General features: G+C 43.4%; 1 protein-coding gene across 1 annotated transcript; it reads right to left on the bottom strand.

Annotated features, from left to right (window-relative positions):
* Positions 1-288: 288 nt before the first annotated feature.
* On the bottom strand, positions 289-8,266 carry LOC123136097 (pentatricopeptide repeat-containing protein At4g04790, mitochondrial). Its single transcript, XM_044555380.1, has 16 exons — positions 7,919-8,266; positions 7,789-7,848; positions 6,991-7,641; positions 6,696-6,875; positions 6,432-6,496; positions 5,469-5,576; positions 4,269-4,382; positions 3,738-3,833; positions 3,555-3,653; positions 3,001-3,120; positions 2,614-2,718; positions 2,130-2,294; positions 1,887-2,014; positions 1,699-1,768; positions 775-989; positions 289-581 (listed from the first exon to the last, which is right to left on the bottom strand). The coding sequence occupies exons 1-16, from the start codon at positions 8,121-8,123 to the stop codon at positions 401-403; spliced, it is 2,562 nt and encodes an 853-aa protein (XP_044411315.1). The 5' UTR covers positions 8,124-8,266; the 3' UTR covers positions 289-400.
* Positions 8,267-24,621: the final 16,355 nt, after the last annotated feature.

The raw sequence follows: 24,621 nt of genomic DNA on the forward strand, positions 1-24,621 counted from the left end.
CAAAATGTGGCAGTGGTCTCATGATCTTTTGGCAATGGCTCCCAGTGAGGATACCAAGTTTCAGGCTATAAACTGTAGCTCCACCAAGTGGTGCAGGTAATTCTGGGTGCTAGAGGATAGGACGTGCTCAGAAAAGTCTATTATGTGGGTGGCCAGTCTTTTGTTTGTTTGGCTTCAATTTGAAATGGATTTCGGCTTTCAACCGAGTCACATGAAGTTTCTCTAAATGTAAATGTAATCCATGTTTCTACCAAGTTCGTGAGTGACCAGCCAAACAATTAGAAGAAATGGTAGACGGTTTTATCAGTAAAAGAATGATAGTGGATAATGAAGGGAGCAATTGGGGCTCCATTTCATTCTAGTATTTCATTGTAACAGAAGTGGCAGTGGGTTGCATCCCTTATACCTCTTGTTTTCCTGGACTGGGCTCAGTGGCAGCTTTACGTTTACCGCGCTTCCTGTTATATGTTATTTTGCAAGAATCTAGTATGCAGCGCACATGAGGATCTTCCTTTGGTATTGTTTTGTACAACTTCTTTGCTGCCGACCTCTGGGCAGACGAAACAAGAGCCTGGTACATCCTGCATACAAAAATGTCATGTTTGAAATGGATATCCCACGAGAAGAAATCGGACAAGGTGTCAAAGCGAGCACACTGATCATGATATCACATTGCCTAAATGGAGCTTGCCCAACTCCCTGAGGAAAATCAAGCCACCATTCTACAGTATAATGAATTCTCAACTTATGTCCCTCCCAGGTAAAGAAACCAACCTCAAGGAAGTCAACACGTTGTGTGGAAGGCCAGAGGATTCATATTCTTCCCAGATCTGCTGGGCACGTTGTGAATCCTTTGCCTTTACACATGCGCTGAGAAGAAAATCAAGGCTTGTCCGAGAAACATTTAGCCCGAGCTCTTTGACAGCACGGAGAAGCTCCATTCCAAGATCCAAATTTACAGGCTCCATTTCCCATATTTGGCAGAAGACCTTCAGATCAGTTCATACAAGTAAACAAAAAGTAAAGTTAAAACGAAAGATATATCTCAAAAGGTTTTGGTTCATGAAGAAAAAGGTTTTTCAAAACAATTACAGCCTTTATTCACACGCATTTCTACCAGCAACAAATACAGTTCAGCAATTTAATAGATAATTAAATCAAGGTTTGGTTATTCAAAATGTCACGCTAGTTAGTCTGAAATGAATCTCTGAACTAAGCAGCAGAAAATAAACAAGTGAGATGACATCAAACATTAAGCCCTACAGGAAAAAAAACATAATCCAATAGGAAAAAGTGAGTAATAACATAAAAATCAAACACATATCCGGCAACATAACAAAAGGTTCCATTTTCAACACATATAGAACAAAAGATATGCAATGGAAAAACATAGGTCAACGCTGCTCAACCAAATAAAACGATTCTACTATTGAATACAATCCCTAGTAAAAGTGTAATGGGTTAAACAAGATAGAAAAGTTGCAAAGCAATGAACAACTATTGCATCTGGAAGCCGTAATCTATGGAGATCCCCTAGATCAACTATTATCATGCAAAAACTCTTCAGTAATTAAAGATGGTGTGTACAATTCCAAAAGAGGTCACTTCAATTATAAGATGAAATATACACACTTTTGAACAAACTAAGGGAAATCAGAAGATCATCAGGTGCCCCTTTAAGAAAGGTCGGATAAATACCTGATCAACAATCATGTATGTACTCATTTCATTTGTCTCCTTCAGTTGCTTAAGTAAATCAACAGCGGCACTGGCAAATGTATCAAATAAATAGTAAGTGAATTTATTTTTGCGGAGATAGTGAGTAGAAAGTTAACTAAATAGCAGTAGAAATTCGGTTGCTTAAATAGGAGCATCAATTAGCATACTCAGGGTGATTGTGCTGAACACAGTATTGAAGCACTCTGCCGCACCCATCAAACCACATGCCTGGCTCGCTCACCTCCTCCAGAAGTTGATACAGTCTATCTAGCTGGTCTTCTGTTTGAGTATGCTCCTGCAGAAGCAAATACGATACTATAAGCAATGGAAATGAGAGCAAAAGAGAATGGAAGCATGCAGGCACCACTCATCTCAAGTTTTGACAGGGAAGGTGTCACAGATTTACTTACAATCAGGGCTATTGCAGCCTTTGGTTCAAGGTAGCCTCCGGATTGCTTGATTTCGTCAAACAACTCAAGTCCATCTGATACCTTCCCATTCGATGCAAGCGCTCCTACAAGCGCGCTTCTTACTTCACTGAGGCACTTAGGTGGTATTTCCTTATCCAGGGCAACCTAATGAAACAAGAATGGTTGTAAGCACATCGAACAAAATATTTTCCTTAGTTGCTTACATTAGAATTTAGCAGTAAATAACCATTAACATGTACTCCCTCCGTCCGAAAATACTTGTCCAAGGAATGGATGTATCTAGACATATCTTAGTTTTAGATACATCCATTTTTATTCATTTCTCCGACAAGTATTTTGGGACGGAGGGAGTATCTAACTAAGAGATGCAGTGTATCATGTGCGAGAAGAATTGGAATGTGGAAGACTGAAGGTGCAGAAAAATGGGTGGAAATTCTAATCATAATCAGCGATCATAATTTACCTGTTTGGCCATGTCAAAATTCCCAAGTCTTGAATATGCATTAATTAGTGCCATATATGCATGCTTGGTCATTTGAACTCCATCTCGCCTTAGTTCATCCAGGTACTATCAACAATTCAATAACCAGAAATTATGTCAGCGGGAACCATGAATAGCAATGGATTTGTACCATCGAAACTTGAAGGAACATTATAGGTCATAGAGCGGGATCCGAACGCTGTGTGATGAGGAATTTATCGATGTGGTATAATGTAGGTGATGTCACCAGGAACGAATGGGTAATCAAAGGAGGTGGAAATTGACAGTACGCGCATGGAGCAGTAGAACTTCTATTTGAACCAGGATACAGGAACAGTGCCAACAGCAAATGATCAGGTACATGCAAACCTTTGATATTTTCTCCTCACAATCACAGTTTGAGATCAAATAACTGAATGTTTCAGAGTCTGGTTTTACTCCAGCAATCTGCATTTGCGACATGACCATTTGTGCTCCATTGTGATTTTTCTGCAGAACAATATACCAAGTTAGAAGTTATGGGGAAAATGTTGTGAAGGCATAAACATGTTGAAATGGAGAGTGTACATTATACGCTACAGAATGTCATGTTACATTAGTAGACTTTGCAACTTTATGCATCTTTGTGTACTTGAGTGGCGGCTTTGCCATACGGTACACAAACAACTCCAGTATGGGACATCTCATATGCGTTATGTATTGTATTTGTACTAGCTAAGCAGGTTGAAGAAGTATGATGACGATAATCAACAGTGGGTCACTGTCAGCGTCAGGCATGTGAGATAAACAAAATGAAGGAATGGCAAACAGGAATTTTTACCTCTCTAAAATATCCAGCTATAAAAACATTATAGAGACTTATGGGTCAATGTCAGCAATAGGTATGTGAGAACAAAATGAAGGCATGGCAAACAGGAATTCACCTCTCTAAAATATCCAGCCATAATAACATTATACAGGCTTACGGTGGACGTCTCCCCAGATTCTTCTGCATCTGTGAGTATAGTGTAAGCACCTTCAAACTGGAAGGAGAAAAGATCAATGAACAACAGTGTCATACTATAACTGATGTCTAGGAATAGCAGGTGATCCCCATCCTGACTTACATCTTTCATTTTTACACATAAACTTATCATGCTCCTGAAAGTTTCGGGTTTCAATTTCAACTTGTAGAGACTCATCAAATTATATAACGGACGAGCCTGCAAAATAAGCACCGATGTCACTTGACAATAACTAAATAATGGTTAAAATAGATAATGCTACCAGTCAGGCAGACACTCAGTCAGACTACCAACAGTTGATCATCCATGGTTGAACAATGTTCCTGATAATAAATTTATGCCTCAACATCTTGAACAAATGTGGCACAACAGTTGATTAAGAGCTTTAGCTAGTCATCCTACAACAATGGTAAGGGAGGAACAGTATGTTAATAGGTTCACTGTGTTTATACTAGAAAATTGTTGTTCTAATAGCTGTATATGCTTGTTATTACAAGTATATGCAGTCATGTACAACAGAGCAGTGCACTTAAAAATGGTAAATTCATGTAACCTATAAGACATACCCTGGTACTTAATTTGAACACAAGGAACACACTCCAGCATGCCACACCTACATATAGAACGACTTACCATGTGAAGCTCGTAGCCTTGCTCACAGGCATTTATTATTGGATTGAGCAATTCAATCGGCACACTGGGATTGGATTTACAAAGGCACTCAGCCACATCAAGAGCTAAGCTGATCTGTAAACAAAATACGCAAACAGCTTAGTTACAAAGATTGCATTGACAAATCAAGAATCACAAAATCTAAATGCTAAGCATTAAGACTAAAATCTCTCCATAAGCATAGCATATGCAATATCAAGTGGCACAAGTAGTAAGGTCCCAATGTTGCTTAGTGCATGCATCAGTTATACAACACTTCATGTCTACCTACTTAAGAAAATGTTTTCTGAAGTCGACAGAAGCACCAAACATTGCCTAAGGAGACAGCGGCACAAACTTAAATAGATCAACATGCTTATATCTACCCTAAATATAAACGTTGCAATAGGCACCCACTCTCTATCTAATAAAAATGGGTATGTTTAGATCTAAGTTGGCCAAGATTTTCTTATGCCTAAGTCGATGGTGCTAGTGGTGTGATAAAATATTTTCCCTCATCTAGCGTGAATCTTAATGTAAAGTCATCCGACGGCTCAGTACAGTCTACTTAGGAGCAGTTTTTTTGGGCGGCTTGAAAAATAAGCTGCCTCTCCCCAGCTTAAAAAATAAGCCGCTCCCTAAATTTGTTGATGCTTCTAAATTAGTTATCCCATAACTAGTTCAGAAGCTGTAATGAATCACAGAGGTGGCTTGTGGGAAAAGCTGGATAGGAGGCGGCTTATTTATTAAGCCGCCAAAAGAACTGGCCCTTAGACATAAGAAAAATCACAAACGACTTTTAACAAAACCAAAAAATTGTTATTTCTAGTACCACAGATTTGTTGATACATCACCGAGCCGGTCAGACGGACACATGATGCTTGCCTAATTTGGTTTGGTATCCAAACCCAGCATGTACGAAGCAATTGAGCTTGTTGATTGATGACATTGGCTATGAAATCACCACATGCAGTACGGGTTGGATTGCTCTCTGGCCATACAAATCGACTTGCTTCGGATTTACAGATGTAGTTTGAATTTCAGTCATCATAATTTATATCCTCAATATAATTAACAGAGCGGATTATTTAGACTATGTGGACAAGCATGGTGGCTGGTTTGCCTCTTATATTAACAATATAATAGATTTATAATAGAGCAGTGAGTGATTTTTGCCAATACCTTCGATGAACTGCAGCAAAAGGAGATGATCCTGTCATATACACCAACAGAAGGTGCTACCTTAAACTTCTCTTGCCATTTATTAAACGCTGATATAACATCTTCAACCTTCATGAAAATACATTACCAACAGATGTTATATCGATGAAGCTTAGCTGAAATGGCTTTGTTAACATGATAAGTAGCTGCATTCGCTCAGGTAGTAATGTTTTCCAGCTTATATTAGGAAAATGGGGCAGCCAAAGGAATTTTGCAATAAATAGTAATCTGATAAGCAATCATTTCTGGTAAAAAAATGATAACCAGTCATGACCGACATGGTATATAGATAAAAGATAAATAAACATGTGATTGCTTCCATGATATCAAACACCGTGTCAATAACAAGGATCGTTAAAAAAATATGGTTCTGATAGCGATGCCGATTGAAAATTGATTCATCTTTCCTACTAAAAATAAGTTTAGTTGACTGATCTTTTGAATTACACAAAAATATGTATACTACAAAGAGTAATTACACCCAATGCTCTGCACTTCTGCAGGCATGTAGCGTGCATCATGGAAGTACAGCCTACTCCACTACATATAATTAAAAAGGAATTTCTATTTTGCCACTCCGAAGAATAGCATTTGGGTGTTTCGCTACTCATGTTCTTTGGGGCAGTGAATCCCTAATAAATCCATGATAAAAAAAGGTAGCAGCAATACCATATGTGCTTTCTTGAGTTATGAAGTTATGATTTTGTAGTAAATTAGTGATTATTGTAATGTCATAAGTTGCATAAGTATTATGTACAGATACTGCAGGGGGGTTTGTTTTATTTAGTAATTATTGCAATGTCATAAGTTGCACAAGTATTATGTAAATATATTTAGCACAACGTTGAAGAATACTAGGCAAACAGTCCATCGTATATTAGAAGCTATATGTATTACCAGCAGTTACCATAAATAATAACTCACCTCTATACTCGGTATATTTGCAGCATAGTCAAAAATTAAGGATGAAACTTTTACATCGGAGTATTCTGAAACAGAAAATAAACAAAATTAACAGATAAAAGATGAGCATAGTGCAGAAACAGAAACTAGAAAATGTACTGTATCCTTCAACTATGAAGAAACTATTACAATGCAAAGATTTTTCAATAAAATTAGTTGAATGTTCATCTTATAGCCATCAAAATACTTTGATTAGATTTGGAAATATGTGCATAACTTTATCACCTTTTGACGTCATCTTCTGAAGAAGTTTCTCAGCATGGTTCTCCAGTTTGAGCCTACCCATATACTTGAATATACTGGATATGTACTTCGACCCTAAAACTTTTGTTGGGTCAAGTAATTCCAAGAACGTGACAAAATCCATCTTTCTGTTGCTTTCAGCAAAGGCCAGCATATAGCTTTCTGTAAAACAATGCATTGATTAAGGTACTATAGGGAATATGGTATGTAAGTTTACAAACTGTGTAAGATGCATATACCCAAATAGAAGGTTTTGACTGTGATTTTGGGCCATTACCTGCTATGCAATAATCAGCTTCATCACTGCAGTCTTCAACAGAGCGACAAAGTTCTCGAATGCTTTCTTCATCTTGAGCTCGAATCAAGAGCAACATCTCGTAATAAGGTATCCTGGAGCAGGACCGTGGATTCCCATCCCTAAAAAATGCACTGAACATCTCAAATTCCTCCAACAACTCCACATCCACCAGGTACAAGAGAAATGGCCCGTAACTGTCTTCCTCGATCTGAAACCCCCTATCTTTCATCATCTCAAAAAGCCGATATGCCCGAAAAATATGTTCCACTGCTGAGTCAACGTCCCCGCAGGCCCTTGCCTTTTCCAAGCAAACCCTAATCAATGCATTGAACTCCTTGGGACCGGTATCCCTCCCCAGCCTCCCGAAGAACTCGAGCGCAGACTCGGTGCCAAGCTTGTCGGCGCACATCCGCATCAGCCTCGTGAAGCGGCGGCTCTCCGTGTTCTTGAAGATGTAGCGCTTCTTCTTCTCCCTCGCCACCTCCTTCCGCAAGTGCATCATCATGCTACTCGGCTGCGACCCTGCAAACCACTCCATGTCCAGTATCTTGTTGCCGATGGCGTCCACGTCGTCGTCGGACTCCTCTGGCAGCGCCTCCGTGGCCCCGGACTCTTCCGCTTCATCAGGACCTGAACATTAATAATCAGATAAATCAGGGCCTGAACATTAATAATCAGATAATCGCAGTTGCAGATACAGTTCCACAGATATTGAAAGAGCAGCATTTGGGGGGGTTGGGTGTGGTGACAGTTGAAGCAGAGACTGCATAAGAATACCGTTCAATATGGACAGGATCTCCTTGGTGAAGTCACGGGAGTTGTCCTCCTCCTCCCCATCTGAGCAAGAGAGGGGAGACGGGTGAGTAGGGAGCAAATGGCGAGCGAGAGTGGGGGTGGAGTCGGTTACCGTTGGCGAGGGCGTGGGGGAGGGAGGAGGGCAAGGCGGTCTTCTTGGAGGCGGCGGCCTGCTTGAGGCGGAGGAGGGAGGCGGGGGAGACCGCGGTGGCCGGGGAGACGGCGGGGCTGCGGCTGGTGGAGGGGCGCTTCCGGGTTGCGAGCTCGGGCGCGGCGGCGGCCACCTTCTTGGTCGTCTCCAGGAGGCGCTTCCACATCGGTGGCGCGTGGCCGAGGGCGGCGGGCGGAGCAGCCGCCGCAGCCGCCGCCAGTAGGTCGCAGCGCGGCGGAGGCGCGCCGGCGCGACGAGCGTGCGCGTGCGAACCAGGCGGCGTTTTCGCGGGTCGGTGTTGCGGTTGGACCGGGCCCAAACCCACCTTAAACACACCACGGAATAATAGGGCCCGAGTCCTCTCAAGAGAGAAAAAAAAATGAGTTCCTCAAAAGAAGAGTAAAAAACAGAATCTGTGTACAATTTTCTTTTTCTTCAAAAAGGATCTGGATCTGTTATAAATTTTATCGGAAATACCAAACACCTCAAACAAAATAAAAACTACATCGAGGTAGCTGGATCGATGAAAGACCACTTCCACCACTGAAACGAGTCGCCGACATGATGTTGTCACCACTCTTCTATTAGAGTTGGCTTGACCTTGTCAATGATAACCCAAAAGCCTTCATGCATGTGCCCCTAAGAACCAGTGCCCTCGAGCCGCAATCATCATCGTTGAATCCTTGAATAGACCTAAAGCATCTGACATCAAATCTCGTCATCGCATATGCACTACGAGAAAGTCTAACCTCGTCGCCCTATGAGAACCACCTACTCATGTGTTGAGATCAAGAGATTCCATTCGTACCATTTGAACCTTGATCTCTAGCCTCTTCAAGTTGCTTCCCATTCCAATCCTTCTCCTACCCAAGCCAAATATATGAGAGAGAGATTGAGTGTTGAGGAGACTATCATTTGAAGCACAAGAGCAAGGAGTTCATCAATAACACACCATCTATTATCTTTTGGAGAGTGATGTCTCCTAGTTTGGTTAGGTGTCATTTGGGAGTCTTCAAGATCATCTGGAGTTGAACCAAGAAATTTGTAAGGGCAAGGAAATCACGTACTCTGTGAAGATCTACCAGATTGAGGCTAGCCCTTCGTGGACGAAAACCATGGTGGAATAGACAAGGTTGTTTTTTCGTGGACCCTTCGTGGGTGGTGTTGGAAATATGCCCTAGAGGCAATAATTAAATGATTATTATTATATTTCCTTGTTCATGATAATTGTCTATTATTCATGCTATAATTGTGTTATCCGGAAATCGTAATACATGTATGAATACATAGACCACAACATGTCCCTAGTAAGCCTCTAGTTGACTAGCTCGTTGATCAATAGATAGTCATGGTTTCCTGACTATGGACATTGGATGTCATTGATAACGGGATCACATCATTAGGAGAATGATGTGATGGACAAGACCCAATCCTAAGCATAGCACAAGATCGTGTAGTTCGTTTGCTAGAGCTTTTCCAATGTCAAGTATCTTTTCCTTAGACCATGAGATCGTGTAACTCCCGGATACCGTAGGAGTGCTTTGGATGTACCAAACGTCACAACGTAACTGGGTGACTATAAAGGTATACTATGGGTATCCCCAAAAGTATTTGTTGGGTTAACACGGATCGAGACTGGGATTTATCACTCCGTATGACGGAGAGGTATCTCTGGGCCCACTCAGTAATGCATCATCATAATGAGCTCAATGTGACCAAGTGTTTGGTCAGGGGATCATGCATTACGGTATGAGTAAAGTGACTTGCCGGTAACGAGATTGAACGAGGTATTGGGATACCGACGATCGAATCTCGGGCAAGTAACGTACCGATTAACAAAGGGAATTGTATACAGGGTTACTTGAATCCTCGACATCGTGGTTCATCCGATGAGATCATCGAGGAGCATGTGGGAGCCAACATGGGTATCCAGATCCCGTTGTTGGTTATTGAACGGAGAGTCGTCTCGGTCATGTCTGCATGTCTCCCGAACCCGTAGGGTCTATACACTTAAGGTTCGGTGACGCTAGGGTTGTAGAGATATTAGTATGCAGTAACCAGAAAGTTGTTCGGAGTCCCGGATGAGATCCCGGACGTCACGAGGAGTTCCGGAATGGTTCGGAGGTGAAGAATTATATATAGAAAGTCAAGTTTCGGCCATCGGGAAAGTTTCGGGGGTCACCGATATTGTACCGGGACCACGGAAGGGTCCCGGGGGTCCACCGGGTGGGGCCACCTATCCCAGAGGGCCCCATGGGATGAAGTGGGAGGGGAACCAGCCCCTGGTGGGCTGGTGCGCCCCCCCCTTGGCCCCCCTGTGCCTAGGGTTGGAAACCCTAGGGGTGGGGGCGCCTCCACTTGGCTTGGGGGGCAAGCCACCCCCTTGGCCGCCGCCCCCTTGGAGATTGGATCTCCTAGGGCCGGCGCCCCCCCCCTAGGGGCCCTATATAAAGAGAGGGGAGGAAGGGCTGCGCACCCATGCTCCTGGCGCCTCCCTCTCCCTCTGCTACACCTCTCCCTCTCGTAGAGCTTGGCGAAGCCCTGCCGAGATCGCTGTTGCATCCACCACCACGCCGTCGTGCTGCTGGATCTCCATCAACCTCTCCTTTCCCCTTGCTGGATCAAGAAGGAGGAGACGTCTTCCCCAACCGTACGTGTGTTGAACGCGGAGGTGTTGTCCGATCAGCACTAGGATCATCGGTGATTTGGATCACGACGAGTACGACTCCCTCAACCTCGTTCTCTTGAACGCTTCCGCTCACGATCTACAAGGGTATGTAGATGCACTCCTCTCTCTCGTTGCTAGATGAACTCCATAGATTGATCTTGGTGAAGCGTACAAATATTTTATTTTCTGCAACGTTCCCCAACAGTGGCATCATGAGCTTGGTCTATGCGTAGTTTCTTTGCACGAGTAGAACACAAATTTGTTGTGGGCGTAGATGTTGTCAATTTTCTTGCCACTACTAGTCTTATTTTGCTTCGGAGGCATCGTGGGATGAAGCGGCCCGGACCGACCTTACACGTACGCTTATGTGAGACAGGTTCCACCGACTGACATGCACTAGTTGCATAAGGTGGCTAGCGGGTGTCTGTCTCTCCCACTTTAGTTGGAGCGGATTCGATGAAAAGGGTCCTTATGAAGGGTAAATAGAAATTTGCATATCACATTGTGGCTTTCACGTAGGTAAGAAAACATTCTTGCTAGAACCCTATTGCAGCCACGTAAAACATGCAACAACAATTAGAGGACGTCTAACTTGTTTTTGGAGCATATGCCTTGTGATGTGATATGGCCAAAAGTTGTGATGAATGATATATATGTGATGTATGAGATCATGTTCTTGTAATAGGAATCACGACTTTCATGTCGCTGAGTATGACAACCGACAGGAGCCATAGGAGTTGTCTTAATTATTGTATGACATGTGTGTCAATGATTAAACACCATGTAATTACTTTACTTTATTGCTAAACCGTTAGCCATAGTAGTAGAAGTAATAATTGGCGAGCAACTTCATGGAGACACGATGATGGAGATCATGATGATGGAGATCATGGTGTCATGCCGGTGACGAAGATGATCATGGCGCCCCGAAGATGGAGATCAAAGGAGCTATATGATATTGGCCATATCATGACACTATTTGATTGCATGTGATGTTTATCATGTTTTTGCATCTTATTTGCTTAGAACGACGGTAGTGAATAAGATGATCCCTCATAATAATTTCAAGAAAGTGTTCCCCCTAATTGTGCGTCGTTGCGAAAGTTCGTTGTTTCGAAGCACCACGTGATGATCGGGTGTGATAGATTCCAACGTCCACATACAACGGGTGTAAAACAGATTTACACATGCAAAACACTTAGGTTAACTTGACGAGCCTAGCATGTACAGGCATGGCCTCGGAACACAAGAGACCGAAAGGTCGAACATGAGTCGTATGGAAGATACGATCAACATGGAGATGTTCACCGATGATGACTAGTCCGTCTCACGTGATGATCGGACACGGCCTAGTTGACTCGGATCATGTATCACTTAGATGACTAGAGGGATGTCTAATCTGAGTGGGAGTTCATTAAATAATTTGATTAGATGAACTTAATTATCATGAACTTAGTCTAAAAACCTTTGCAAAAATGTCTTGTAGATCAAATGGCCAACGCTCATGTCAACCTCAACTTCAACGCGTTCCTAGAGAAAACCAAGCTGAAAGATGATGGCAGCAACTATTCGGACTGGGTCCAGAACCTGAGGATCATCCTCATAGCTGCCAAGAAAGCATATGTCCTAGAAGGACCGCTAGGTGAAGCACCCATCCCAGAGAACCAAGACGTTATGAACGCTTGGCAGTCACGTGCTGATGATTACTCCCTTGTTCAGTGCGGCATGCTTTACAGCTTAGAACCGGGGCTCCAAAAGTGTTTTGAGCAACACGGAGCATATGAGATGTTCGAGGAGCTGAAAATGGTTTTCGAAGCTCATGCCCGGGTCGAGAGATATGAAGTCTCCGACAAGTTTTATAGTTGTAAGATGGAGGAAAATAGTTCTGTCAGTGAGCACATACTCAAAATGTCTGGGTTGCACAACCGCTTGTCCCAGCTGGACATTAACCTCCCGGATGAGGCGGTCATTGACAGAATCCTTCGGTCGCTCCCACCTAGCTACTAGAGCTTTGTGATGAACTACAATATGCAGGGGATGGTGAAAACTATTCCTGAAGTATTTTCAATGCTGAAGTCAGCGGAGGTGGAAATCAAAAAGGAGCATCAAGTGTTGATGGTCAATAAAACCACTAGTTTCAAGAAAGGCAAGGGTAAGAAGAACTTCAAGAAGGACGGCAAGGGAGTTGCCGCGCCCGGTAAGCCAGTTACCGGGAAGAAGCCAAAGAATGGACCCAAGCCTGAGACTGAGTGCTTTTATTGCAAAGGGAAGGGTCACTGGAAGCGGAACTGCCCCAAATACTTAGCGGACAAGAAGGCCGGCAACACTAAAGGTATATGTTATATACATGTAATTGATGTGTACCTTACCAGTACTCGTAGTAGCTCCTGGGTATTTGATACCGGTGCGGTTGCTCATATTTGTAACTCAAAGCAGGAGATGCGGAATAAGCGGAGACTGGCGAAGGACGAGGTGACGATGCGCGTCGGGAATGGTTCCAAGGTCGATGTGATCGCCGTCGGCACGCTACCTCTATATTTACCTACGGGATTAGTTTTAAACCTCAATAATTGTTATTTAGTGCCAGCTTTGAGCATGAACATTGTATCTGGATCTCGTTTAATACGAGATGGCTACTCATTTAAATCCGAGAATAATGGTTGTTCTATTTATATGAGAGATATGTTTTATGGTCATGTCCTGCTGGTCAATGGTTTATTCTTGATGAATCTCAAACGTGATGTTACACATATTCATAGTGTGAATACCAAAAGATGTAAGGTTGATAACGATAGTCCCACATACTTGTGGCACTGCCGCCTTGGTCACATTGGTGTCAAGCGCATGAAGAAGCTCCATGCTGATGGACTTTTAGAGTCTCTCGATTATGAATCATTTGACACATGCGAACCATGCCTCATGGGCAAAATGACCAAGACTCCATTCTCCGGAACAATGGAGCGAGCAACCAACTTATTGGAAATCATACATACTGATGTGTGCGGTCCAATGAGCGTTGAGGCTCGCGGAGGCTATCGTTATGTTCTCACTCTCACTGATGACTTAAGTAGATATGGGTATGTCTACTTGATGAAACACAAGTCTGAGACCTTTGAAAAGTTCAAGGAATTTCAGAATGAGGTAGAGAATCAACGTGACCGAAAAATAAAGTTCTTACGATCAGATCGTGGAGGAGAATATTTAAGTCAAGAATTTGGTACGCACTTAAGGAAATGTGGAATCGTTTCACAACTCACGCCGCCTGGAACACCTGAGTGTAACGGTGTGTCCGAACGTCATAATCGCACTCTATTGGATATGGTACGATCCATGATGTCTCTTACCGATTTACCGCTATCATTTTGGGGATATGCTCTAGAGACAACTACATTCATTTTAAATAGGGCACCGTCTAAATCCGTTGAGACGACACCGTATGAATTATGGATTGGGAAGAAACCTAAGCTGTCGTTTCTAAAAGTTTTGGGATGCGATGCTTATGTCAAGAAACTTCTACCTGAAAAGCTCGAACCCAAGTCGGAAAAATGTGTCTTCATAGGATACCCTAAGGAAACCATTGGGTATACCTTCTACCTTAGATCCGAAGGCAAGATCTTTGTTGCCAAGAATGGGTCCTTTCTGGAGAAAGAGTTTCTCTCGAAAGAAGTAAGTGGGAGGAAAGTAGAACTCGATGAAGTACTACCTCTTGAACCAGAAAGTAGTGCAGCTCAGGAAAATGTTCCTGTTGTGCCTACATCGACTGGAGAGGAAATTAATGATGATGATCAAGGTACTTTGGATCAAGTTGCTACTGAACTTCGTAGGTCCACAAGGACACGTTCCACACCAGAGTGGTATGGCAACCCTGTCCTGGAAATCATGTTGTTAGACAACGATGAACCTTCGAACTATGAAGAAGCAATGGCGGGCCCAGATTCCAACAAATGGCTTGAAGCCATGCAATCCGAGATAGGATCCATGTATGAAAACAAAGTATGGACTTTTAAAGACTTGCCCGGTGATCAGCGAGCGATTGAAAATAAATGGATCTTTAAGAAGAAGACGGACGCGGATGGTAATGTTACCATCTATAAAGCTCGACTTGTTGCTAAGGGTTATCGACAAGTTCAAGGGGTTGACTACGATGAGACTTTCTCTCCCGTAGCGAAGCTGAAGTCCGTCTGAATCATGTTAGCAATTGCCGCATACTATGATTATGAGATATGGCAAATGGACGTCAAACGGCATTCCTTAATGGCTATCTTAAGGAAGAATTGTATATGATGCAACTGGAAGGTTTTGTCGATCCCGAGAATGCTAAAAAGGTATGCAAGCTCCAGCGATCCATTTATGGGCTGGTGCAAGCATCTCGGAGTTGGAACATTCGCTTTGATGAGATGATCAAAGCGTTTGGGTTTATGCAGACTTATGGAGAAGCCTGCGTTTACAAGAAAGTGAGTGGGAGCTCTGTAGCATTTCTCATATTATATGTAGATGACATACTTTTGATGGAAAATGATATAGAACTTTTGGACAACATTAAGGCCTACTTGAATAAGTGTTTTTCAATGAAGGACCTTGTAGAAGCTGCTTACATATTAGGCATCAAGATCTATAGGGATAGATCGAGACGCCTCATAGGTCTTTCACAAAGCACATACCTTGATAAGATATTGAAGAAGTTCAATATGGATCAGTCCAAGAAAGGGTTCTTGCTTGTATTGCAAGGTGTGAGATTGATCTCGGCTCAATGCCCGACCATGGCAGAAGATATAGAAGAGATGAGTGTCATCCCCTATGCCTCAGCCATAGGGTCTATTATGTATGCCATGTTGTGTACCAGACCTGATGTAAACCTTGCCGTAAGTTTGGTAGGAAGGTACCAAAGTAATCCCGACAAGGAACACTGGACAGCGGTCAAGAATATCCTGAAGTACCTGAAGAGGACTAAGGACATGTTTCTCGTTTATGGAGGTGACGAAGAGCTCGTCATAAAGGGTTACGTCGACGCTAGCTTCGACACAGATCTGGATGACTCCAAGTCACAAACCGGATACGTGTATATTTTGAATGGAGGGGTAGTAAGCTGGTGCAGTTGCAAGCAAAGCATCGTGGCGGGATCTACATGTGAAGCGGAGTACATGGCAGCCTTGGAGGTAGCGCATGAAGCAATATGGATGAAGGAGTTCATCACCGACCTAGGAGTCATACCCAATGCGTCGGGGCCGATCTCTCTCTTCTGTGACAACATTGGAGCTATTGCCCTTGCTAAGGAGCCCAGGTTTCACAAGAAGGCCAGGCACATCAAGCGTCGCTTCAACTCCATTCGTGAAAATGTTCAAGATGGAGACATAGATATTTGCAAAGTGCATACGGATCTGAATGTCGCAGATCCGTTGACTAAACCTCTTCCGCGAGCAAAACATGATCAACACTAGAACTCTATGGGTGTTCGATTCATCACAATGTAACTAAATTATTGACTCTAGTGCAAGTGGGAGACTGTTGGAAATATGCCCTAGAGGCAATAATAAAATGATTATTATTATATTTCCTTGTTCATGATAATTGTCTATTATTCATGCTATAATTGTGTTATCCGGAAATCGTAATACATGTGTGAATACATAGAGCACACCATGTCCCTAGTAAGCCTCTAGTTGACTAGCTCGTTGATCAATAGATAGTCATGGTTTCCTGACTATGGACATTGGATGTCATTGATAACAGGATCACATCATTAGGAGAATGATGTGATGGACAAGACCCAATCCTAAGCATAGCACAAGATCGTGTAGTTCGTTTGCTAGAGCTTTTCCAATGTCAAGTATCTTTTCCTTAGACCATGAGATCGTGTAACTCCCGTATACCGTAGGAGTGCTTTGGGTGTACCAAACGTCACAACGTAACTGGGTGACTATAAAGGTATACTACGGGTTTCCCCGAAAGTATCTGTTGGGTTAACACGGATCGAGACTGGGATTTGTCACTCCGTATGACGGAGAGGTATCTCTGGGCCCACTCAGTAATGCATCATCATAATGAGCTCAATGTGACCAAGTGTTTGGTCACGGGATCATGCATTACGGTACGAGTAAAGTGACTTGCCGGTAACGAGATTGAACGAGGTATTGGGATACTGACGATCGAATCTCTGGCAAGTAACGTACCGATTGACAAATGGAATTGTATACGGGGTTACTTGAATCCTCGACATCGTGGTTCATCCGATGAGATCATCGAGGAGCATGTGGGAGCCAACATGGGTATCCAGATCCCGCTGTTGGTTATTGACCGGAGAGTCGTCTCGATCATGTCTGTATGTCTCCCGAACCCGTAGGGTCTACACACTTAAGGTTCGGTGACGCGAGGGTTGTAGAGATATTAGTATGCAGTAACCCGAAAGTTGTTCGGAGTCCCGGATGAGATCCCGGACGTCACGAGGAGTTCCAAAATGGTCCGGAGGTGAAGAATTATATATAGGAAGTCAAGTTTCGGCCATCGGGAAAGTTTCGGGGGTCACCGGTATTGTACCGGGACCATCGGAAGGGTCACGGGGGTCCACCGGGTGGGGCCACCTATCCCGGAGGGGCCCATGGGATGAAGTGGGAGGGGAACCAGCCCTTGGTGGGCTGGTGCGCCCCCTCCCCCCTTGGCCCCCCCTGCGCCTAGGGTTGGAAACCCTAGGGGTGGGGGCGTCTCCACTTGGCTTGGGGGGCAAGCCACCCCCTTGGCCGCCGCACCCCTTGGAGATTGGATCTCCTAGGGCCGGCGCCCCCCTAGTGGTCCTATATAAAGAGGAGGAGGGGGAGGGAGGGCTGCACACCCATGTGTTGGGGAACGTAGCAGAAATTCAAAATTTTCCTACGTGTCACCAAGATCTATCTATGGAGAAACCAGCAACGAGGGGAAGGAGAGTGCATCTACATACCCTTGTAGATTGCTAAGCGGAAGCGTTCAAGAGAATGGGGTTGAAGGAGTCGTACTCGTCGTGATCCAAATCACCGGAGATCCTAGTGCCGAACGGACGGCACCTCCGCGTTCAACACACGTACAGCCCGGTGACGTCTCCCACGCCTTGATCCAGCAAGGAGAGAGGGAGAGGTTGAGGAAGACTCCGTCCAGCAGCAACACGACGGCGTGGTGGTGGTGGTGGAGCGTGGTAATCCTGCAAGGCTTCGCCAAGCACCGCGGGAGAGGAGGAGGACTTGGGAGAGGGGGAGGGCTGCGCCAGAACTTCATGTGAAGCTCCCATGCGCCTCCCCACTATATATAGGGGTGGAGGGGATGGTTTCTTGCCCTCCAAGTCCATTGGGGCGTTGGCCAAGGTGGGAGGAAAGAAATCCCATCATTTCCTTCCCCACCGATTGATATCCCCCCTTTTTAGGGATCTTGATCTTATCCCTTCGGGATATGATCTTATTCCTTCTAAGGGGGGATCTTGGTGCGCCTTGACCAGGGGTGTGGGGCCTTGACCCCACTACCCACGTTCATGTGGGTCCCCCCATGCAGGTGGGCCCCACTCTGGAACCTTCTAGAACCTTCCCGGTACAATACCGAAAAATCCCGAACATTTTCCGGTGGCCAAAATAGGACTTCCCATATATAAATCTTTACCTCCGGACCATTCCGGAACTCCTCGTGACGTCCGGGATCTCATCCGGGACTCCAAACAACATTCGGTAACCACATACAAACTTCCTTTATAACCCTAGCGTCATCGAACCTTAAGTGTGTAGACCCTACGGGTTCGGGAGACATGTAGACATGACCGAGACGTTCTCCGGTCAATAACCAACAGCGGGATCTGGATACCCATGTTGGCTCCCACATGTTCCACGATGATCTCATCGGATGAACCACGATGTCAAGGACTCAATCGATCCCGTATACAATTCCCTTTGTCTACCGGTATTGTACTTGCCCGAGATTCGATCGTCGGTATGCCGATACCTTGTTCAATCTCGTTACCGGCAAGTCTCTTTACTCGTTCCATAACACATCATCCCGTGATCAACCCCTTGGTCACATTGTGCACATTATGATGATGTCCTACCGAATGGGCCCAGAGATACCTCTCCGTCACACAGAGTGACAAATCCCAGTCTCAATTCGTGCCAACCCAACAGACACTTTCGGAGATACCTGTAGTGCACCTTTATAGTCACCCAGTTACGTTGTGACGTTTGGTACACCCAAAGCATTCCTACGATATTCGGGAGTTGCACAATCTCATGGTCTAAGGAAATGATACTTGACATTAGAAAAGCTTTAGCATACGAACTACACGATCTTTGTGCTAGGCTTAGGATTGGGTCTTGTCCATCACATCATTCTGCTAATGATGTGATCCCATTATCAATGACATCCAATGTCCATGGTCAGGAAACCGTAACCATCTATTGATCAACGAGCTAGTCAACTAGAGGCTTACTACGGACATGGTGTTGTCTATGTACCCGCACATGTATCTGAGTTTCCTATCAATACAATTATAGCATGGTTAATAAACGATTATCATGAACAAGGAAATATAATAATAACTAATTTATTATTGCCTCTAGGGCATATTTCCAACAGTCTCCCACTTGCACCAGAGTCAATAATCTAGTTCACATCGCCATGTGATTAACACTGACAGGTCACATCGCCATGTGACCAACATCCAAAGAGTTTACTAGTGTCTTAAACTAGTTCACATCACCATGTGATTAAGTCTCAATGAGTTCTGGGGTTTGATCATGTTTTGCTTGTGAGAGAGGTTTTAGTCAACGGGTCTGCAAGATTCAGATCCGTATGTACTTTGCAAATCTCTAGGTCATAATGTGAATGTTGCTTCCACGCTCCACTTGGAGCTATTCCAAATGGTTGCTCCACTATACGTATCCGGTTTGCTACTCAGAGTCATTCGGATAGGTGTTAAAGCTTGCATCAACGTAACCCTTTACGCCGAACTCTTTATCACCTCCATAATCGAGAAACATGTCCTTATTTACTCCAAGGACAATTTTGGCCGATGTCCAATGATCCGTTCCTGGATCATTCCTGTATCCCTTGACTGACTCATGGCAAGGCACACTTCCGGTGCGGTACACAACATAGCATACTATAGAGCCTACGTCTAAAGCATAGGGGACGACCTTCGTCCTTTCTCTCTGTTCTGCCGTGGTCGAGCTTTAAGTCTTAACTTCATACCTTACATCTCAGGCAAGAACTCCTTCTTTGACTGATCCATCTTGAACACCTTCAAGATCATGTCAAGGTATATGCTCATTTGAAAGTGCCATTAAGCGGTTTTTGATCTATCCTCATAGATCTTGATGCTCAATGTTCAAGTAGCTTAATTCAGGTTTTTACTAGAAAAACATCTTTCAAATAACCCTATATGCTTTCCAGAAATTCTACATCATTTCTGATCATCAATATGTCAACAACATATACTCATCAGAAATTCTATAGTGCTCCCACTCACTTCTTTGGAAATACAAGTTTCTCAAAAACTTTGTATAAACCTAAAATCTTTGATCATCTTATCAAAGTGCATATTCCAACTCCGAGATGCTTACTCCAGTCCATGGAAGGATCACTGGAGCTAGCATACCTTTTAGCATCCTTAGGATTGACAAAACCTTTCTGATTGTATCACATACAACCTTTCCTTACGAAAACTGGTAAGGAAACTCGTTTTGACATCCATTTGCCAGATTTCATAAATGCAGCTAATGCTAACATGATTCCGACGGACTTAAGCATCGCTACGGATGAGAAAATCTCATCGTAGTCAACTCTTTGAACTTGTGAAAAACTCTTCGCCACAAGTCGAGCTTCATAGACGGTGACATTACCGTCCACGTCCGTCTTCTTCTTAAAGATCCATTTATCTCAATGGTTTGCCGATCATCGGGCAAGTCCACCAAAGTCCATGCTTTGTTATGATACATGTATCCTATCTCGGATTTCATGGCTTCTAACCATTTGTCGGAATTTGGGCCCACCATCGCTTCTCCATAGCTCGTAGGTTCATTGTTATCTAGCAACATGACTTTCAAGACAGGATTACTGTACCATTCTGAAGTAGTACGCATCCTTGTCACCCTACGAGGTACGGTAGTGACTTGATCCGAAGATTCATGATCACTATCATAAGCTTCCACTTCAATTGGTGTAGGTGCCACAGGAACAACTTCCTGTGCCCTGCTACACACTGGTTGAAGTGATGGTTCAATAACCTCATCAAGTCTCCACCATCCTCCCACTCAACTTTTCGAGACAAACTTTTCCTTGAGAAAGGACCCGATTTAAGAAACAATCCCTATTGCTTTCGGATCTGAATTAGGAGGTATACCCAACCATTTTGGGTATCCTATGAAGATGCATTTATCTGTTTTGGGTTCGAGCTTATCACGATGAAACTTTTTCACATAAGCATAGCAGCCCCAAACTTTCAAGAAACAACAGCTTAGGTTTCTCTAAACCATAGTTCTCACGGTGTCATCTCAACGGAATTACGTGGTGCCCTATTAAAGTGAGTGCGGTTGTCTCTAATGCCTAACCCATGAACGATAGTGGTAATTCGATAAGAGACATCATGGTACGCACCATATCCAATAGGGTGCAACTATGATGTTCGGACACACCATCACACTATGGTGTTCCAGGCGATATTAATTGTGAAACAATTTTCACAATGTCTTAATTGTGTGCCAAAGCTCGTAACTCAGATACTCATCTCTATGATCATATCATAGACATTTTATCCTCTTGTCACAATGATCTTCCACTTCACTCTGAAATTACTTGAACCATTCAATAATTCAGACTTGTGTTTCATCAAGTAAATATACTCAACATCTACTCGAATCATCTGTGAAGTAAGAACATAACGATATTCACAGCATGCCTCAGCACTCATTGGACTGCACACATCAAAATGTGTTACTTCCAACAAGTTGCTATCTTGTTCCATCTTACTGAAAACGAGGCTTTTCAGTCATCTTGCCCATGTGGTATGATTTGCATATCTCAAGTGATTCAAAATCAACTGAGTCCAAACGATCCATCTGCATAGAGTTTCTTCATGCGTATACACCAATAGACATGGTTCGCATGTCTCAAACTTTTCAAAAACGAGTGAGTCCAAAGATCCATCAACATGGAGCTTCTTCATGCGTTTTATACCAATATGACTTACATGGCAGTGCCACAAGTAAGTGGTACTATCATTACTATCTTATATCTTTTGGCATGAAAATGTGTATCACTACGATCGAGATTCAATAAACCATTCCTTTAGGTGCAAGACCATTGAAGGTATTATTCAAATAAATAGAGTAACCATTATTCTCCTTAAATGAATAATCGTATTGCGATAGACATAATCCAATCATGTCTATGCTCAACGCAAACTCCAAATGTCAATTATTCAGGTTTAATACTAATCTTGATGGTAGAGGGAGCGTGCGATGTTTGATCACATCAAACTTGGAAACACTTCCAACACATATCGTCAGCTCACCTTCAGCTAGTCTCCGTTTATTCCGTAGCTCTTTTATTTCAAGTTACTAACACTTAGCAACCAAACCGGTATCTTAATATCCTGGTGCTACTAGGAGTACTAGTAAAGTACACATTAACTTAATGTATATCCAATATACTTGTATTGACCTTGCCAGCCTTCTCATCTACCAAGTATCTAGGGTAATTCTGCTCCAGTGCCTGTTCCCCTTATTACAGAAGCACTTAGTCTCAGGTTTGGGTTCAACCTTGGGTTTCTTCATTAGAGCAGCAGCTGATTTGCTGTTTCATGAAGTATCCCTTCTTGCCCTTGCCCCTTTTTGAAACTAGTGGTTTCACCAACCATCAACAATTGATGCTCCTTCTTGATTTCTACTTTTGTGGTGTCAAACATTGTGAATACCTCAAGGATCATCATATCTATCCCTGATATGTTATAGTTCATCACGAAGCTCTAGCAGCTTGGTGGCAATGACTTTGGAGAAACATCATTATCTCATCTGGAAGATCAACTCCCACTCGATTCAAGTGATTGTTGCACTTAGACAATATGAGCACAAGCTCAACGATTGAGCTTTTCTCCCTTAGTTTGCAGGTTAAGAAACTCGTCGGAGGCCTCATACCTCTTGACGTGGGCACGAGCCTGAAATCCCAATTTTAGCCCTCGAAACATCTCATATGTTCCGCGACGTTTCGAAAAACGTCTTTGGTGCCTCTACTCTAAACCATATAACTGAACTATCACGTAGTTATCAAAACGTGTATGTCTGATGTTCGAAACATCCACATACAACATTTGGGGTTCAGTACACTGAGCGATGCATTAAGGACATAATCTTTCTACTGTCCGCATAATCGCTACTGTCAACTTTCAACTATATTTTCTCTAGGAACATATCTAAACAGTGGAACTAAAGCGCGAGCTTACGACATAATTTGCAAAGATCTTTTGACTATGTTCAGGATAATTAAGTTCATCTTATGAACTCCCACTCAGATAGACATCCCTCTAGTCATCTAAGTGATTACATGATCCGAGTCAACTAGGCCGTGTCCGATCATCACGTGAGACGGACTAGTCATCATCAGTGAACATCTTCATGTTGATCGTATCTACTATACGACTCATGCTCGACCTTTCGGTCTCTTGTGTTCCGAGGCCATGTCTGTACATGCTAGGCTCGTCAAGTTAACCTAAGTGTTTCACGTGTGTAAATTTGGCTTACACCTGTTGTATGTGAACGTAAGAATCTATCACACCCGATCATCACGTGGTGCTTCGAAACGACAAACTTTCGCAACGGTGCACAGTTAGGGGGAACACTTTCTTGAAATTTTAATGAGGGATCATCTTATTTACTACCGTCGTTCTAAGCAAATAAGATGCATAAACATGATAAACAGCACATGCAATCAAATAGTGACATGATATGGCCAATATCATTTTGCTCCTTTTGATCTCCATCTTCGGGGCTCCATGATCATCATCGTCACTGGCATGACACCATGATCTCCATCATCATGATCTCCATCATCGTGTCTCCATGAAGTTGTCTCGCCAACTTATTACTTCTACTACTATGGCTACCGGTTAGCAATAAAGTAAAGTAATTACATGGCGTTGTTCAATGACACGCAGGTCATACAATAAATAAAGACAACTCCTATGGCTCCTGCCGATTGTCATACTCATCGACATGCAAGTCGTGATTCCTATTACAAGAACATGATCAATCTCATACATCACATATCATTCATCACATTCTTCTTGGCCATATCACATCACATAGCATACCCTGCAAAAACAAGTTAGACGTCCTCTAATTGTTGTTTGCATGTTTTACGTGGCTGCTATGGGTTTCTAGCAAGAACGTTTCTTACCTACGCAAAAGCCACAACGTGATATGCCAATTGCTATTTACCCTTCATAAGGACCCTTTTCATCGAATCCGATCCGACTAAAGTGGGAGATACTGGCACCCGCTAGCCACCTTATGCACCAAGTGCATGTCAGTCGGTGGAACCTGTCTCACGTAAGAGTACGTGTAAGGTCGGTCCGGGCCGCTTCATCCCACAATACCGTCGAAATAAGATTGGACTAGTAACGGTAAGCATATTGAACAAGATCAACGCCCACAACTACTTTGTGTTCTACTCGTGCACATAATCTACGCAATAAACCTGGCTCTGATACCACTGTTGGGGAACGTAGCAAAAATTCAAAATTTTCCTACGTGTCACCAAGATCTATCTATGGAGAAACCAGCAACGAGGGGAAGGAGAGTGCATCTACATACCCTTGTAGATTGCTAAGCGGAAGCGTTCAAGAGAACGGGGTTGAAGGAGTCGTACTCGTCGTGATCCAAATCACCGGAGATCCTAGTGCCGAACGGACGGCACCTCCGCGTTCAACACACGTACAGCCCGGTGACGTCTCCCATGCCTTGATCCAGCAAGGAGAGAGGGAGAGGTTGAGAAAGAC

Source organism: Triticum aestivum, chromosome 6B (assembly GCF_018294505.1).
Source record: "Triticum aestivum cultivar Chinese Spring chromosome 6B, IWGSC CS RefSeq v2.1, whole genome shotgun sequence".
NCBI lineage: Eukaryota > Viridiplantae > Streptophyta > Magnoliopsida > Poales > Poaceae > Triticum > Triticum aestivum.

Excerpts from the sequence above, each read along its gene's own strand:
- LOC123136097 (XM_044555380.1), bottom strand. The coding sequence starts at position 8,123 with ATGTGGAAGCGCCTCCTGGAGACGACCAAGAAGGTGGCCGCCGCCGCG. Across the intron at positions 3,654-3,737 it reads TATGTGTAAAAATGAAAGAT|TTTGAAGGTGCTTACACTAT; the intron begins GTAAGTCAGGAT and ends TTCTCCTTCCAG. Across the intron at positions 990-1,698 it reads CATACATGATTGTTGATCAG|GTCTTCTGCCAAATATGGGA; the intron begins GTATTTATCCGA and ends ACTGATCTGAAG.